Raw genomic sequence first — 19,352 nt, 5'->3', positions numbered from 1 at the left:
ATTGTTCCACAATAGGGACTTCCCTGCTGGCGTAGTGGTTAAGAATTCACCTGCCAATGCAGGGGACATGGGTTTGAGCCCTGGTCCGGGAAGATCCCACATGCTGCAGAGCCCTTGCGCCACAACTACTGAGCCTGCACTCTAGAGCCCGCGAGCCACAACTACTGAGCCCTAGTGCCACAACTACTGAAGCCTGCGTGCCTAGAGCCCATGCTCAGCAACAAAAGAAGCTACCGCAATGAGAAGCCCACGCACCGCAACGAAGAGTAACCTCCACTCGCCGCAACTAGAGAAAGCCTGCACTCATCAACGAAGACCCAAACAGATAAATTTATAAAAAAAAAAAAAGTTCCACAATAAACATGTACTGTTTTTGTAATTTAAAAATATATTATTTTAATTTAAAAATAATTACCTCCCAGCCTGCCCTACTCTCTCCCACTTGATTCAAATCCTCCCAATTTTTGCTTATTTTTGGCATGACCCACATACCTTGTCATTGGAATTGTTCCTCGTGGTGTCTTTCTTTATTCTATTATAATTTACTATTTCCCCCAAATCTTCATGCCTTTGTATTTTCTAGTTTCATTGGTGTTGAGGACTTAGTTGGCCAGCACATCATCAACTGTGAATCTGGAAAGTCAAATTAAACAGAAAAAGAAATAAAAGAACAAGCGCTGAGGTCACTCATCTGCATTTATCATTCTCAAGTGGACTTTGATATAGATACTCTGTATTTGTTAGTGATGTATGTCCTACTTCAAAAATACTTGAAGGGACTTAGAAAGAAAAGCTATCAAGATATGATTTGATCAAAACTGAAACAGCAGTGGAAGGAAGTTTAATTCCTTTTAACAGGTGTGGGAGGCCACCAGGGCAGTGAGGTGGGGAGACCGACCAACCGGATCTTCTTGGTACATTCTGATGGGTGTTGTGGGGTGAGGTGGGGGAAGGCCCCTTAGGCCAGCTGGGGGCAGGGGGGGGGGCTTCTGAGAAGGTTCCCTGGTGCAGATGTCTCCTAGACTAAGTCCTGCAGGATGAGTTACAGTTAGCCAGGGAAAGGAATGCCCCTACAAGTGGTAAGGAAACCTGGGCTAATGAAAGTTCTACACCCAAGCTTTACTTCTAGTTCCAGGTTTTTTGGCAAACAAGGCAAAAATGAAACTACATCGTACTATTTATTTCTTATTGTGTGACATAGGGGACATAACTTTCTAGGAACCAAAAATGAAATGCCAGAAGAGTGATTCTCTAGTTTTATCATGTGTGAAAATGCCCCCAAGCATCATTAAAAATGCAGAGTTCTGTAGCTCAGCTCCAGAGACTCAGACTCAGTAGTGCTGGGGTGGGCTCCAAGGCTACGCATTTTGACAAACTCCCCGAATAATTCTGGGGTAGGTGTCCCCACTCCCAGCCCACCTAAAAAATACTGCTGTAAAGGGAATTTTTTATCTGCCTACTCATTCATTCATTTGTTCATTCAAAAAAACAAACCAGAACAAAACAAACACTGTCCTAAATGCTGTGGCTAGACTGGAGAACCAGACAGAGAAGCCCCCTGCCCTCAGGGGCTTGCTGATCGCTGAGAGGAGGACCCTGAATCTCCAGACCAGCCAGCTTCTTCTCCTCAGGTGCTCCCCACAGGACCCTCCAGACCAGAGCCCACACGCCACTTCAGCTCTTAACTTCAATCCTTCTCAGTTTCGTTTCTGATGACCAGACCATCTGCTTAGGCCCTGAAGACTCTGTCGTGGAGGTGTAATAGGGAAGAACCTTTTGTATTCTATTACAAGTTAATCACAAAAGGGATGTTGCCTATAGGCTTACATTATACATAATGGCCCATCTCTGGGAATCCTGCCTCCCAGGTAATGAGCATTAAGTAAAATACCTTTGTTTGGCTCACAGGAAACATCCTGACCAGGTCCACCAGTGAATGACTGCAGGAAGGAAGAAATGAACACATTCCTCTCTGGAGGCTGATGGGAACCAGGAAGTGTTTGACTTTACTCCCTCCCCTTTCAGTATAAAAGGAGGCTGAATTCTAACTCAGGCAGGATGGTTCCTTGGGGTATGAGTCCACCATCTCTCGGTCTGCTGGCTTTCCAAATAAAGTCATTATTCCTTGCCCTAACAACTCGTCTCTCGATTATTGGCCTGTCGTTCAGCCAGCAGTATGAGCTTAGACTCAGTAACAGAGGAGGTCCAGGTTGAAGCTGCTGGAATTCCCCAAATCCTGCAACAGCTTCTCGGAGTGACCAGCTGAAGGGTGAGTGACCAGGGTCGGCAGCCAGGATGTAGGGACAGAGCCACTGAGGGTTCTGATGAGTCACAGGGGCTGGTCAAGATGAACCTGGCAGTGTGGACTCCCAGCTTCAAAGGCAGTGTGCTAAAGACTGAACGCTCATGTCCCAGCAAATTCAGATTGGAAACCCTAACCTCCCATATGGTGGTATTTGGAGACGGGGCCTTTGGGGGGTGATTAGGATTAGATGGGGCTGTTAGGGTGAGGCCCTTACGACGACATTAGTGTCCTTGTGAGAAGAGATGCCAGAGAGCTCGCTCTGTCTCAGTGCTGTGTGAGGACCCAGTAAGAAGGTGGCCGTCTACAACTCAGGAAGGGGGTCCTCACCAGGACTTGATGTGCTGGCCCCTGATCTTGGAATTCCAGCCTCTGAACTATGAGAAAATGTGTCTGTTGTTTAAGCTGCCCAGTCTATGGTAATCTGCATGGCAGCCCAGCTGACTAAGACACAGTGGAACTGCTGTCAGGCCCTCTCCTGGCTGGGATTCCCTGAACGCTCTGGAGTTCTGCCCCAGCCCCTGCACTGCCCACTCGTCTCTCTGGCACTCCTTTAGACCCTGACCTTAACCTGGTTAAGCAAACAGTGCAGAGTCTTTAACTACTACCAGCTAGCATTTCGACAGAGAAAGGAGCCCCAGAAAGTGTGTGCAAGTGTGTCAGTGTGAGTTTGTGTGTGTGCATGTGAGCATGCAGGTACATTTATGAGTATGTGAGTGTTCGTGTGGGTGGGTGTTGAGAGACTGTATACAGACCACGGCCAGGGCATATATATGTACATGAAAACAGAACTCAGACCCTACCTCTAGCAACTGGTCCAAGAAACTGAGCAGCAATCCCTGTAAGAGTTGGCCCTAATTATTCCTCTGCTTCCAATTTCGGAGAAGCCGGATATGTACCCCTTAACCAATCACTGGAACCAGTCACTAGAACTGGCTTCTAGTTCCCCATGCCAACGGCTCCCATCAGGGTGCTGAAGCCTCCCCTTTTTTCCACTGTAGAGCTTTCCCACTCCTCTGCTAGACTTTGAGTTTCTGCGTAATGCAAGTGATGGTGGCCGACTCCCTTGCTGTAGCAAGCTCTCGATAAATGGCCTTTGCCATTTGGCTTGTTCTAATTTGGTTGGCCTTCCTGTATTTCCACAGCGTCCATGAGTGTGTGTGAGCATGTGTAGGGGGTGTGCCTGTGTGTTGGAAATGGCGGGGTTGGCGGCTAGAGGGGGAAAATGGGGGCGGGTGCACTCCCTGCAAGATCTTATCATTTCTGGGCTGTTCCCTTGGAGTCCCTCTTCCTTTAGGGCTGCGGAGGAGGGGCAGAAGGGAAGGGAGGAGGAATTGGATGAGAGTTGATTGTAAAAGCCAGACTCTCGTGTGAAAGTCATAAAGAGCACCTCCAACCAGTAACGGGCTTCTCTTCCTGCCCTCCTGAGCAGGAGGAGGCCTCAGGGCACCTCCTAGGCGCCCTACCTCCTTACCTCCCCTCCTCCTACCTGCGCTGAAAGCCGAAGGCAGGCACCGCTGACCTCACGCCTGGCCCGTGTGCCTGCCATTCTCGCTGAGGCTCCCCGCTGCCTCACAGCTGTGACTGGGGCCCTGACTTCCTGCCACGAGTGTATCAGGATTTAATCTGAGGCCAGGCGGCCACTGCCAAAATGAATGGTTGGTAAAATTAGAACAAACAAAGGTAAATAGCCCTTTACCTAGTGCACAGTCACCCTGGGATTTAACTGCAGCAAAGAGATCATGGAGGTGCCACGGTTTTCTGATCAATGATGGTAATTTTCTTCCCCTGGAGATCAGGTTATCACTCGAAGGGTCTTAGAGAGCACAGGAGTCAAAAGAAAAGTACAAGGTGATGCAGGGTTTCTCTGCAGCTTATTTTGCACATCATTCTAAGTGATGTAGTGTTGCCTGCTCAGAAGCAACACTTGGCACCCTTAGAGAGACTGAGACACTGGCTGGCAGGGTGTGGGCTCCACGGATGTCTGTGCTCCAGCCGCAGACACCTGACTCCGCAAAGCCTCCAGCAAGCTGTATTTTAAAATCAAAGAAACCAAGGCTCACACCTTGCTGTTGCCAAACACATGCCTCAAGCCTGGGATCCAAGATGGTTTTAATAGAGCGTAAATGGCAAAATGAAGAGATCTCCCAAGCCCCGGGTCTTCTCTCTGGCACACGTGCGTTGCAGCGGGAGAAATGCCTGCTAGTGCAGGAATGATCGCCCTCAAACTTAGCACTAGAGGGTCTTGGAGCCAGTGGTCTTTTCACTTGCTCATCGATAGTTTGATTAATAGGTCTTTCTCCGTTGTTTTCAAATCGATCATCCAGTTTTGAACTCTTTTCTTCTGCTGTTTGTTCTGTATTGTCACCTAGAGCGCAAAAGCATATTTTATCAGGAATTGACTTAACTGCCAGTTTAAAATATCGAAATGCAGACTGTAAATCCAGTAACAGGGATTAGTACGTGCATCGTCAACCTATTTCTGTGGATAAGAACTGAGATAAGCGGTGACTAATGACAGTGAAGAGCAGCAATGCACTAAACAAAAAATTAATGGCCATGTCAGGGCCTGAGGAATCCAGTCACCTCGTGTGCTCACAGCAATCGGATCAGTGAAGATGGTATGGACCAGAAGTTGGTGACTCACGATAGGCTGCCAGCAAAGGGTTAGAGATGAGATGGGTGTCTGGTGCCTCTCTCTGTCTGCCTGTCTCTCTTGGCACCATAACAAACATAATTATGAAATTCCATTCTTTTTTTGTTGTTTTTCTATAAACTTTATTTCTCAAAATGGTCTTATGATACTTGTGGGATAAATACTCAACATTTATGTGAAATTCCATTCTGCAGTGTTTAGGACCTAGACCTAATCCAAGGAAAGGACTTCAATAGAACACAGAAAACCTAACCTACTCTAATCACCCCAAACACTGCTATGAACTATCACCCCCCTCCTGCATTGTTTCAATTGGGTAGGATTTCCACCCCCGTTCTAATCCAACTCAGTTCTATTTTGTTTGTTGTTAACAACCTCTGAGAAAATAGTCATTCAAGAAGGAAGAAAGGTAAAATACAGAATTTATTTTCCCCCCTGAGAACATATTCTGCTTTGGAAATAGGCCCCTTAAAAGATCATTTATCTCTTACCATAGATCTAGCAATTGAGCTCCCTGGTATTTTCCCAAAGGAGTTGAACATTTATGTCCACACAAATAGCCATACACGGATGCTTCTAGCAGCTTTGTTCCTAATCACCAAAACGTGGAAGCAACCTCGATGTCCTTCAGTAGGTGAATGGATAAATAAACTGTGGTCCATCCAGACAATGGAATATTATTCAGCACTAAAAAGAAATGAGCTCTTAAGCCAGGAAGAGACATGGAGGAAACTTAAATGCATATCACTAAGTGAAATAAGCCAGTCCGAAAAGGCTACGTACTTCGTGAGTCTAGCTATCTGTCATTTTGGAAAAGGCAAAACTGTGGTGACAGTAAAAAGATCAGTAGTTGTCAGCTGTTGGGGTGGTGGTGAGAGAGGCATGAACGGGTGGACCACAGAGGAGTTTTAGGGCAGGGAAACTACTCACTATGATACTATAATGATGATACATATCATTACTATACCTTTGCCCAAACCCATAGCATATACGACGCCAAGAGTGAATTCTAATGTGAACTATGGACTTGGGGTGGTTATGATGTATCCATGTAAGTTTATCAATGGTAACAAATGTACCACTCTGCAGGGGGTATTGATAATGGGGGAGGCTGTGCATGTTTGGGGACTGGGGGTGTATGGAAAATCTCTGTGCTTTCCTCTTAATTTTGCTGTGAACTTAAAACTGCTCTAAAAAATAAAGTCTTTATAATGAAAAAAAATAAACCAACCAAACCTAAAAAGATGATTTCTCTCTGGAGACGAAGGGCACAGCCTTCAGGCATGGGTGTAGCATTGTCCTTTTCCTTCTGATGAGCTGGGGGGGGGGGGGGGGGGCGGGGCATTCAGGGCCCAAGGAGGAGCATATGTGCCTGGCCAGAGAGAAGTGGGATGGCCATTTCCTGATGGCACAGGTGTCCCTGCTGTCTGGTGTCCAATATGGTAGCCACTAGCCACATGGAGTTACTGAAATTTACATTAAAAAAATAAAAACTAACAATTCACTTCTCGCTAGCCCTATTTCGAGTGCTCAGCAGCCTATGTGGCTAATGGCTACTGTATTGGACCTCTCAGATTCAGAACATTTCCATCATGTCAGAAAGTTCTACCGGAGAGCGCTGCTCTAGCCTCCAGGCAGCCCCGGAGGCTGACCTGGGGACTGAGGATCAATAAAATCACAAATCGAGACCCGATCCCCAGTCCCAGATTCTGAATGACATCTGAGCAACGGACACTGTTTCCACGGGGACAATGTCGAAAGATGGAGGCCCACGCGGGGCCGAGACGGAAAAGGGCTCGAGAGGCGTGTTAACTAAATCAGTGCTTGAAGAGCAACTTCTCTTTGGCAATTCTTGCTGGTCTGACAGGCTCCTGCCGAATTACATCACTTCCTAAAAAACAGGCAAACACCTCTCCTTCAAGTCAGCACCGACCCAAACAAGCAGGAAACAGGAAACGTTCACGTTTCTGCGGGGCTGAAAGTGCGCGCAGCATCACGATGCCGGGGCGCGCGGATCCCGAGGCGCCCCGCGCCGCCCTCATCTTCGCCCTGCTCATCGCGTTCCTCCCCACCCGCCAGGCGCAGGGTAAGCACCCCTAGGCTTTCCACTCCAGGCGAGGAGGAAAATGAACGCTTGTCTCGTGCCGAGGCTACAGAGCTCTGCCGGGGAGGGTAACACCCAGAAAACTCTAAGCCTTCCTATGAAAAAAGTGGAGAAAAGTCGAACTGTCTTTTTTGGGGGAAGGAGGGAGGAGGGACTTGGCTTCGTTTGCAGCCGGCTAATCCAGCTCCAGCTCACTCCCTGAATTTACCCTTCCCGCAGTCTTTGTTTTCTAAGATGTAATTTACCGGTCCCAGTCATTTACTGGCTTTAATGGGCATATTAAGAAAATGATCAACTCTTTGGCAGTTCCTGTAAAAGAACGTTTCAGTCAGCTGAAACAGAGAAATTATGAATTTACTTTTAATAATGTGGGCTGAGAAGTCTGCTGGTTCCAAAAATTCCTGGAAAACTGGGGTATGGAAATTTACTACTGGAAAGTAGACTAAAGAAACACCATAATTAAAAAAAAAAAAGTAAACAGGAAATTATCTGAGGAATTACCAGGCATCCACTGTAACTTATTAAATCTTTCATCTGCTTTCCTTTGATCTTGTTACTTTGGGAAAGATTTTCTTTGCATTGATTGCGACTAATGAAGCTTTGTTTTAAAAAGTAATGTGACTGTAGTGAATCAAAGGTACCAGAAAAGACAAAATATTAAATCTCATAATTCTGAGCTAAGAGCAGCAATTGATTTATACCCTGGCAACAAGTACAATCACCCTCCATTGCTTCTTACAGCTGTGTGGATTTGCCCTTGGGTAAATAAGCTAGTTGCCTGTGGTTCCTGTCAGTGGACACCGCCTGCTGCTAGTGTAGAGCTGTACTGGGGGGTGCAGCTATACTGAGTGTACAGCTGTTCTGGGGGTGCAGATGAAGAAACTGAGGTGGAGGAAGGTGAGACCCACCGACAGTCAGCTCTCCTGATTTGGACTCCAGGGTCTCCCCTCTCGCCGCAGGGGATCGACCACGCCCCCTGCCTGGACCTCTGGACCATATTCCTTTCCGAGGGGCGTCCCTCAGCACCCACGGGAGCAGGGCCCTGCCATCCCTCTTCACCTCTTTTAACTCTCACAGCTACCACACTTGCCTCAAACACGCTCCTGAGAATGACATTTAACCTGCCTGAGTAGTTTCTTGAGCATCTGAAAATGATTGACTCAAAGTGTCTGCAATTCAGGAGATGCAAAGGACTCAGTGAAAGGTGTCCCTCTGAGACCCGTATCTGATCAGTGACCCTTCCCCTGAAAGAGCTCCGGTGGGTCCTCATTTATGGCCCCTGGCCTCTCGCTGCAACCTCCTTTCCACAGCATCTCCTTCTGTCTCCCTCCTGCTCCCCAGCTGCAGCCCCTCAGTCACGGTACAGAGCGTGTGCTCCAGGCTTCTGGGGCTCTGGCCACAAGTGATGACAAGTTCCCTTTTTTTCTACTGAATGGATGCCTATGTAACCTTAAAAGGCTCAGACTGAATGTTCCCTCTTCTTTGGTGTCTCTCTCACTGCCCCTTCCCTGGCACGCTGCCTGTTATACCCCCAGAGACCTAAACTTCTGTAAACCCAGCTAACCACCTGGAATCATAACTGTGTCTACGTCCATGCCTCCCACCAGGCTGTGAGCACCTCCAGGGAAAAGAAAATCCCCTTTTGTTCATCTTTGATTTCCCCAAATCTCGTAAAGGGTCAGCATAAATTAGGAACTCAGTTATTCTTGATAAGTACTAAAATCGTCCTAGAATGGATATGAGACTGATCACTAAAGACTGATGAGCTCCTGAGAGCAGGTAGTGTTAGGATGTCAGGAGAAGTGGAAGATGAAAAGCTGCATTTCAGGGGAGAACAGGGATTATCTGAATCATCCCACACACTCACCTGTCTCCATTCCCAATGCCTGAAAATGCAAAAATGCCCACTTGCAAGCAGCTGTATAATCAAAGCCTATTACTTTGAGATTAGCCAAGGGAAAGGCTGTTCTAAATTAAGGATTGAATATATATTGTAAAATTAAGTAAGGTATATCCTTTTGAGCTAATGGTGCCTAAGACTTTAGGATGTGAGTTCATTTAAAGGTGTCACAGTTGTATCTATTTCCTTGAATTCTTCAAAAAATACCTTGGAGATGTTTGGTTAAAGAATCCGATCTACTGAACAGCCTGATTCTCCTTTGCAAGCATAATCCAGGTTTATCTCAAGTCAAGCCTTTATTAACCGCAAATAGGCAACATTATTTAATAACTGCAGTTACCTGAGACCAGCATCATTATGGTTGAGTCAGCATCTGTTTTGCTTTATGTCGATAGAGAGCCTGGTGCAGAACTGATTACTATCACAAGTGAAATAATCCACTTAGAAGTGAGAGAAATGAGAAAATAGCTTTTCTGGGATTTTGACAAAACAGATGAGAATAATTAAAGAGAAGCTCTGGGCCTAGGTTTCTTGGCCAGTGTAGGATGCCAAGAAATTTCAGACTCAAGGCAACATTCTGCCTGTGGAATGAAGGGCCACCTCATTCCTTACCCTGTGCCCTCTCAATGTCAGCTTAACACTATCAGAAAGCTAAAAGCAACTTCCAGATACCAAAAGCACAGGATTTATTAGCTTCTAAAAGCAGAACGGTCTGTAGAAAAAAGAGCAAAAAGTCACAAGGCAGAAATAAGCCCTCTGTAACTGTTTTGGTGACCAGAGTTAAACACTGAATTTGACAGAGAGGACTAGGAGGTTTTTCTGGGCTGTTTCAGAACAGTAAGGATCATATAATTATTGGACGAACCTTCAGAAGGAGAGAAAGAAGAAAATAATGGTTGCAAAGTTGAAACTGCACTTTCTGATACTGTTCTTATTTCAATGAATGTGACTACCACCTGCTATTTCCTGGGACAGTCCCCATTTCAAGTAGTAAAAATGCTGATGGCCAACATAGTTAGTGCTCAGTATATGCCTGTTCTGAACACTTTATATCTACCAACTCATTTAATTCTCATAACAAACCTTATACAGTGGCTACTATTATTCCTATTTTACAGATGAGAAAACAGGCACAGAGGGGTTAACTGACTTGCCAAGGTCACACAGCTAAGTAGTGGATCTAAGTAAGATTCAGCCTCAGGAGTCCACGCTCTAACAATACACTGTATTACCTCTGGGTGTTCAGGCTCTGCCAGGCTATGTGTCTAGTTTTAGATTTGGAAAAGTATGCCTTCCTGACTGTGTAGGTGTATCACACAAACTCTTGGCTGGGCTGTAAGTTTATCACATGTTCATAAAGGAGCTGTATTTGTTTGATTGGGTCAGAGACTGGCTGACAGGAAAAGGGATAGTGGAGTTGGGTTAAACTTTGGCCTGTGGAGGGGAAGGGAGAGGCTGAAAGGTACAGAGTGAGCAACAGAGAATCTGGGGATTAGCATAGTTAAGACCAGAAGCAGGAAAAACAGAATGTTGAAGTCACTGGGTAAGAGGCTTTGGGGTGTGGGAACCAGGGAGAGAAAGCCCAGACTTCTGTCAGGCAGAGTCACACCGTGGGAGAGCCCTGCTGAGAACTGACCCCAAGGACCAAACAGCCCTCAGGGGCAAAAAGAAAAGAAAAAAAAAACAAACAAGCAGAGAGGGTTTTATTAAGGCTTAAAGTTCTTCCGTGTCTAAAAGGCTGACCCAGGAAAACAGTAGAGGGCGGGACTTTGGCTGGGATAGGCTCAGTTCTGTAAAGAAACAGTGCAACCTGTAATTTGCCTACCTGTGTATAGTTTGCACCACCCTCAACTGTTGGCAAAGATGTGGAGAGACAGAAACCTGGCACCGCCCATGGGAGGGCAGATCAGTGCAATCCTCTAGTGTCTCCTGCCGCTGAACCCATGCACTGGGCTTTGAATTTAAGTTACCATATTTTTCATTTCTAGAAAATCCTAGAATACAGAATATTGTACAATATATAGAGAGAGTCTTGGTTTTATTTTTCCTTATTTGTTCCTTCTTTTATGTCTTTAAACATACTATTCACTATTTGATAATTTTTATCTGAAGTTTATGTAGATCGAATCTTGTTGCTTCTTGTATCTGTCACCTCCCATCATGATAAAAATCTTGGGGGAATTAGGGCCAAACCCAGCACACAGAGCGTGGCCCACCCTATTTAACAGAACCCCAAATTTTCTGATCCTGTCACCAAGCTACTGTAAATACTTTCCCAGTGCAGCCTCAGTCCTGTCACCACAAAATAGGCTTTGGAAGAAACTCAGATAGGGGTGTGCTCTGGGCTTGAGGAGAGCGGGTGCTTGGACCTCAGGCTTAAACCCCAGCCTTGGGATGGGGAGAGGGAGACCTCAGGGATCAGCCTCCAAGAGCTGCGTGAGGTACCAAAACTTCATTAGAGGTGCAGGCCAGCAGAGGCAAGCCGGTAACCAGAAGCAGGTGACCAAAGAGACCAAAGTGACTGCCAAGGAGAAAGAAGCAGACAAAACCAAATTCAAAACCAGGCCGTGGGTCAGGGGTCCACAGTGTCAGGATGATGATGAGGTCAGCCTGGGGGAAGTGCACCTGACTTTGAACTTTGCCAGAATCATTGCAGCTGCTTTTCTTTTTTCTTTCTTTCTTTTTTAAAACCATGAACTGGTGTTTTAGCTTTCACTTTTGACCCAGTAGGTGGACAGGAACGCCTGAAAGTACTATATAGCTTATCATATCCTGTGGGATTCAGGCAAGTCCCCGTAGGTGGGTAGGTATGGCTCTGAATTTAAATTTCCTCTACAAGTTTTTTTTTTTCTTTCTCCAGATTTTCTGGGCCCTGGGGAATTCCTTGCTTTTTTTGTGATTTCTTTATACATTTAAGAAGTTGTTTCTTCTATTTCATCTAGTATTTCTAGGTGCTGCATGCTGGGTGAATTTTTCAGGTTACTAACTATATGAGGTTATTGGAAAAGGAATTTTTTTTGATACAACCATTCTGGAGAACAATCTGGAAATATTTAGTCAACTGGAGATGTTCATACCCTACAACTACAACAATTCACTGTCAGATCACTCACAAATGTACGACGGCAAAGAGTCATGGCCAAGGTTGTGGATTGTAGCACTGTTTGTAAAAATGGGAAAAATAGAAACAATCTAAATATCTATTAACAAAAGAAAAATACATGAAACTTGGTATAGTCACAGAATGAGATATCATAGAGCAGGTAAACTTAATGAACTACAGCCAAATGTATTAAGATAAATCAGTCTCAAATGTAATGTTGACCAAAAAACGAGTGGAAGATTATTACGTGCAGAATAATTACATTTATTTAAAGTTTTTAAAACACTCCAAATTCTGCTTCTATTGCTTAGGGACACGGGCGTATTTGGAAAGTGTGGAACTGATACGTGCTAATTGAGAAGAGCGGTTAACTTGAAAGAGATTGGGGGAAGGAGGGCTTCAGCTGTATTTACAATGTTGTGTTTCTTTCAGAAAAAAACATGGTGGTCCAGGGTCAGCAAACCAAGAATCATGGGCCAAACTCAGCCAGCTTCCTGCTTTTTTCCAACACTTGAGCTAAGAATGGTTTTTATATTTTTAATGGTTACATAAAAACAGATAATAGCCTGTATTTTGCCTCTTGGCTCACAAGATCTAAAACAGTTACTCTCTGGCCTGTTAAGAAAAAGTTTGCCAACCCCTGCTCTAGTCATTATGGGGAAATAGAAGATAATTAGGGTGGGTCCCCTGTTATTTGTTACATTCGTCTCTATTCCCTTTGGTAGGTATACGTTCATAATGAAAAGTGAGGGAGCCTGTGAGTTCTTTTCCAGCTCTCCTGAGTCCCCGCGAGCTCTCCTCCCTCTTCCCTTTCTATAACTCCCAGTCTCTTTGAAAGACAGCCAACACATCTTCATTTTCACTCGCCGTTCACTTCTCAACCCCCTGCGATCTGGCTGCCATGTCAAGCACGGCACTCAAATTGCTCTGTCTGGGTCACCAGTGCCTTCTAATAGCCGAACCCAAAGGACCCATTACCGTCTTTATCTTCTGTTTTTCTCTGTAGCACTTAACATAATCAATTATTGAAACCCTCCTCTTCCTTGGGTCTTATGAGGCCATTTTCTTCTTGGTCTCCTATGACTCTGATTGTTCCTTTCCAGTTTGGGGTTATGAATCTCTCTCTTCCACCTGTTCCTTTTGTATTTATCTTTTCTTTTCTCACTCCTTACATCATCTCAGGGTCATGACACACTTTCATCATTTCTATCCCCCTCCTAGGCTGATGGTTCCCCAAATCACTCCAATCAGGGATGTCTGCCTAGCTCTAGCCCTACATATTCATCGTCTGTCCTCCTAGGAGACGTCCCAGGGGCCCTGGGCTCAGCCTGGCCAAAACGGAACTCTTTCTCTGCTCCCTACTGGTTTAGGCCCTTCTTAGCTCTCACCTAGGTTACTTCATTAACTTCTTAACTAGTCTCTTTGCCTTTAGTCTCCTCTCCAACCCAATTTCACATAACCTCCAGAGTGATGGTTCTCTAACAAAACTGTGATTATTTTTCTCTTGTTTTCACCCCTTCAGTGGTTTTTCATTTCCTTCGGATAGATTCCAGCCCCCTCGGCCTCATTACGAGGCCCCTTGTAAGCTTGTGCTGTGTTCCTTTCCTACTAGACACTTCCCACCATGCATCCTATGATAAGTACTTGAATGTGCCAACCTCTGTCGGGCCACGGAGCGTTCCATAGCTGTGCTTCAGCTGCGGTGCCTTCCTTGCCATCGTTGCTTGACGAACTCCTGAGATTCAATTCAGTGGTCACCTCCTCTGGGAAGTTCTCCTGAATCCTCCACCCCGGATGCAATGAATGCCTTCCCCGCCCATGTCCTCATGATGCTCTGTGCCCAAACATATTATGACTTTTATGAAACTGTAATGTAATTATTGATTTGTATGCCATTGTCCCTACTTACCAGTCACTTCCCAGGGAAGTTGGGGCCTGGTCTCATTCACCCTTATGTCTCTAGAATAGTTCCTGGTACATGACAGGCACACAACTCACTGACTAAAGGAATGAATGACATGAAATTTATTCTATAGCCCAAGACTTACTTGTGTTTGTGACAAAATTATAATCATTTCAATAATGCAATGAAACTGTGGTGATACCTGGATAAATATGATTTTTCATTAATCCAGTTTTATTTTGTTCTGAAATGTTAAAAGTCTCCCAAATCATTTTGTGTGTGAATAGTTCAGTTCTGGCTCCTCAAACCAAACAGGAAACAGCTATATCTCGCTCTCTTGTTGAGAAAGCTACATGGCTGCACCTATGAGTAGTTCCAAGAGAGCCTTCTGTCCATCTCCCTCTCAGAATATAGAGGGAAGTTCAGACCCAGAAGATAGGCATTGAGCAGCATGACAATTTGCAGAAAAGCCAGGTAGTTACAGACATTTTGGGGAAGTACTTCTTTTTTTTTTTTACATAGTTATTTATTTGGCCGTGGCCCGCGGCATGCTGGATCTTAGTTCCCCGACCAGGGATTGAACATGTGTCCCCTGCAATGGAAGCACAGGGTCCTTACCACTGAACCACCAGGGAAGTCCCTGGGGAAGTATTTTTGAAAAAAAAAAAAGGGGAATATAAGTTTCATAGACATGAAATTTCAAGCCAGCAAGAGCTGATTTGAAAACTTGAAAAAAAAGTGATGTAACATAAAAAGAATAGAAAAGTCTGCCTCTGGTGCTAAAGACAGCATAGAAGCATTTCCTGAGAAATTAGAGGATGTGGTTGGAAAGGAGAGCTATCCACCACAGCAGGATCTGATGGGTGGTGGTGTTTTGTGTTTGCTTCCTTAAAACAAAACCAGCAAATCTAGGGTTTTTTTTGCAATCTGAATTTTTTTCTATGTTTCTATATTTTATATGAATTAAAACGATCTTTATTATTTCTTATTTCCCCACCCCATTGTGGCTTTCAGAAACAGGAGACCAGTTGTTAGGAGGGTTTGTTGACATCTTTTTCCCCTGACAACACTGTTTATTAATTTAAAAATCTATTTATTGTTTTCTAAAAATTATGCTTATTTATTTGTCTATGATTCAGATGGCCGGATTTAGCAAATAATATAAAACACTCAGATAAATGTAAATTTCCAATAAACAAAAATTTTTTAGTATAACTATTGTACATCCCATGCAATTTAATGTAAGTATACATAAAATACTGCATGGGATACATTTATACTAAAACATTATTTGTTGTTTACCTGATACTCAAATTTAACAGGTGTCCTGTATTTTATCTAGTAACTCTATTTATGATTATGATGACCTTTTGCCAGGCAAAGACCATCCCTGTATTGGTGCATCACTAAGACCAGAGACATTTTGGCTATGTAGCCAGTTAACAAATATTAGAATATTTAAGTTGAGTCCTAAATCAGTCATTCAAATAACAAGGAATTATCACTAAAAAATAAACAAACAAACAAACCCCTGGTGATTAAGTAGGCTAAAACTAGGAATCCAAGAGTGGATCAACTTTAGAGAATCTATTCATGTAATTTGTCACATCAAAAACTAAATGAGAGGGACTTCCCTGGTGGCGCAGTGGTTAAGAATCCGCCTGCCAATGCAGGGGACACGGGTTCGATCCCTGGTCCAGGAAGATCCCATGTGCCACGGAGCAGCTGAGCCCGTGCACCACAACTACTGAAGTCCACGCGCCTAGAGCCCGTGCTCCGCAACAAGGGAAGCCACCACAGTGAGAAGCCCACACATCGCGACCGAGAGTAGCCCCCGCTCAGCTCACCGCAACTAGAGAAAGCCCATGCGCAGCAACCAAGACCCAACACAGCCAAAAATAAAATTAATTAATTAATTAATTAATTTAAGAAAACTAAATGGGAAAAAAGTCATGGGATTGTATTAATAAACGCAGAAAAGAGGTTGACAAAAGAGAGTGAGAATAGCTCATCAGAAGCTCAAGCTGCGATACTGAAATTCTGAGGACTTGGATGGATGGGCAAGGATCTTGGATGGAAGGGCAGGATTGATTCTCTTTGGAGGTAAAATAGGATCACAAGCCAGGCCAGACTTAGAGACATGCTAAGTGGCTTTGCTGACCCTAGAAAATCCCATCCACCATTTTCTCCCCTCAGATGCCACTTGGAAGACCTCACGACCTTGCTTCCTTCTTGAGCCTCCTGTAAGAAAACTTCCAACAGCAAACACACTCTGGCCCTCTGCTGCCCCAAAGGCTGGCACGGAGAACTTTTGGTTATACCCTCCCCCCTTCCCTCCTGCAGCTCCTTGTGAAGGCACATCAGCCACTGAGCTGGGCGCCCACATCTCCTTCCCCGGCCTTCCTCTTCTCTGATGATCACAAGCATACATCTACCGCTTAGGTTTTGGTTTGTCTCTCCTGCAGTGGCTTCTGGTAACTCTGAGCTTGTGCTGACCTGAGCAAGGAGGCCAGGCCAGCACAGAGACCTGCGTGACCTGCACCAGAGTTTCCCTCATTTATCCACCCAGAGGGAGGCTGACACAGCAGCCAGGGAGGGCAGGAGAGGTCGAGGAGCATTTGTTTTCATGTTACTCTTTTACATTGTAATTTTGAAATTGGCTTCAAAAGAGAGGTAGAAATATAATAAAAGTAGTAATTATCATTGCTAACCTGAATACTTTTCTATCACTTAATAATCTTTCATTTTAAAGTATTTTTCACACTACTATATATAAAATAATCAACAAGGACCTACTGTATAGCACAGGGAACTGTACTCAATACTCTGTAATAACCTATATGGGAAAGAATCTGAAAAAGAATAGATATATGTGTATGTATAACTGAACCACTTTGCTCTACACCTGAAACTAACACAACACTGTAAATCAACTATACTCCAATATAAAATAAAAATTAAGAAAAATAAAGTACTTTTGTATCTATCATCCCACTGATGGTAGGAAGAAATTTTAAATGTTAAAAGTGTATTCTGTGTCATAAAAATATATACATTTCTTAAAACTGCCAGGTACTGACAGGCCAGGATAGGATTCCAGTGTTTGAAAAGGTACTCAGATGGTCAAAAATGCAGCTTCTCCAGGTGAGTAACTTCAAACCAGAGACAGCCTTAAGGTCTGGGCAAGTCTGCTTAGAAACAAGCAAGCTTTCTCTGAAAAAGACACCAAATAAAAAGTATAAAATGAAAAATGCATCTGAGCATTGTGGGCCTCCATGGTGGGACATGTTTTCCTTCCTTTTCTTTTTTTTTTAATGTTATTGGAGTATAGTTGATTTAAAATGTTGTGTCAAGTTCAGGTGTACAGCAAAGTGATTCAGTTATACATAAACATATATCCAGTCTTTTTAAGATTCTTTTCCCATATATGTTATCACAGAGTACTGAGTAGAGTTCCCTGTGCTATACAGTAGGTCCTTGTTGGTTATCTACTTCATATATAGTAGTATGTGTATGTTAATCCCAAGCTCCTGATTTCTCCCTCCCCACCACGTTTCCCCTTTGGTAACCATAAGTTTGTTTTCAGTATCTGTAAGTCTGTTTCTGTTTTGTAAATAAGTTCATTTGTATCATTTTTAAAAATCAGATTCCACATATGAGTGATATCATATGATAGGCATGTTGTAATCTGATAGTAAATTGCAATTGCAGGGTGCTTCTCAAGGCAATGGGCTAAAACACAACGGTGCTTCACAGGTGCTTTCCAGAGCAGACTATTGTATGAAAGCCTTTTATCAGATGACCCTGCTCAAAATAAGCAAAAGAGACATTTCTTAATGATCTTTCTACATAAGGCATTGTCACCTTTTGTCATCTGATGGCTGAAGAGAAAGGGTATACGAAACACAGGCACCACTTTACCTAAACTGCCCTTCGGTGCTTACCATCTGCCACTAACCTTCACTGATTTTGCACTGAGCCTGTTCCCCCAACTATTTATTCGTCTTCAAGTATAATGTCAGAGAGAACGTACTAAGTGAACATATTCACTAAATAAAAAAGGTCAGCTGCATAGTACACCAGAGCTTACAGAGGAAACAGCAGTCCCTCCACCCCGGCTAGTCCTGCTCCCCAGAGAGAGTTCAGGTGCCTGGGCTATACACGTGGGGAGCCCTGTGACACACCTGATTCCAAAACCGAAACCAAAACCAGCAAACAAAAAGAAAACCCAAAAAGCTAGAAACGTGAAATTTCATCATTAGAGATGCTTATCTTTTCACTAAACAATTCCTCTCATTTCCCAGTGTTTTCTTTAAAATTCAGATAAGTTTTTGAGAAAACCACCGTATATCCCTTTTCTCTACGTGACTAAGAACACACGGTGTGTGTTCCTGGAAGGGGGTTCGGTTGCTTGAGGGAGGAAGATATCGGTCTCTTGATAGAAAGGTGAGAGGCCTGTCTAGCACTTTACCTCCAGCTCATCTGGCCTTTTTCCTAAATAGCTGTCCAGTGAAGAGCAACCGTACAGCAGACACGGTTCCCGGGGCTGGAGATAGATACAGAGCAGAGCAAAGGAGGACACCGGCAATAAGCAAATAGGTACAGGGAGGAAATCATGTCAGGTAATTAACAGCTCATAGTACTGTTTCAAAACCAAGTAAACTAGAGAAAGGGCAGAACCCTTCAGAGCTCCCCCTGTGCCTTACGCAGGATGGTGTCCCAGTGGCACCGTCTGGTCCACGCCAGCACCCCAGCGCCGAGGAGGTGGTCCATCCCCTCGGCGTTAGTGCCCCCTGCATCAGCACAATCATCCTCCTGCAGCCCAGCTGGGGCCTGGGGGGGTCGGGTAACGTCATGCGTTCCTGTTGTATTCCCGGCTTACCCCTGGCCACATCACAGTCAGGTGTCACAGATACTGAACAACTGATTTTTTAAAAAAGATGTCAGAGTTGAAGAGATAGACTACTTGACAGGTACATGCACCTATTTTTGTTGTTGTTGTTGTTAAAGTATACTTGATTTACATTATTATATTAGTTTCAGGTGTACAGCATAATGATTCAGTATTTTTATAGATTATACTCCATTACAAGTTATTACAAGATAATGGCTATAATTCCCCGTGTTGTACACTATATCTTTGCTGCTTATCTATTTTATACATAGTGGTTTTCATCTCTTAATCCCATATCCCTAATTTGCCCCTCCCCCCTTCCTTCTCCTCACTGGTAACCACTAGTTTGTTTTCTGTATCTGTGAGTCTGTTTCTGTTTTGCATGTAGATTCATTTGTATTATTTTTTAGATTCCACATATAAGTGATCTCATACAGTATTTGTCTTTCTCTGTCTGACTTATTTCACTAAGCATAATATTGTCTAGGTG

General features: G+C 44.1%; 1 protein-coding gene across 3 annotated transcripts in view; it reads left to right on the top strand.

Annotated features, from left to right (window-relative positions):
* Positions 1-6,879: 6,879 nt before the first annotated feature.
* Positions 6,880-19,352, top strand: part of TMEM154 (transmembrane protein 154) — a 43,859-nt gene continuing 31,386 nt past the window's right edge. For all 3 annotated transcript variants that reach the window (XM_059923951.1, XM_059923948.1, XM_059923950.1), the window contains exon 1: positions 6,880-7,044. In XM_059923951.1, the coding sequence (XP_059779934.1) occupies positions 6,957-7,044 (88 nt within the window). In that variant the 5' untranslated portion in view covers positions 6,880-6,956. The remainder of the gene's footprint in view (positions 7,045-19,352) is intronic.

The sequence above is a fragment of the Balaenoptera ricei genome, chromosome 5 (genome assembly GCF_028023285.1).
Source record: "Balaenoptera ricei isolate mBalRic1 chromosome 5, mBalRic1.hap2, whole genome shotgun sequence".
NCBI classification, from domain to species: Eukaryota; Metazoa; Chordata; class Mammalia; order Artiodactyla; family Balaenopteridae; genus Balaenoptera; species Balaenoptera ricei.
Note: the sequence above shows the minus strand (reverse complement) of the source record. Positions and strands in the feature narration are given on the sequence as shown.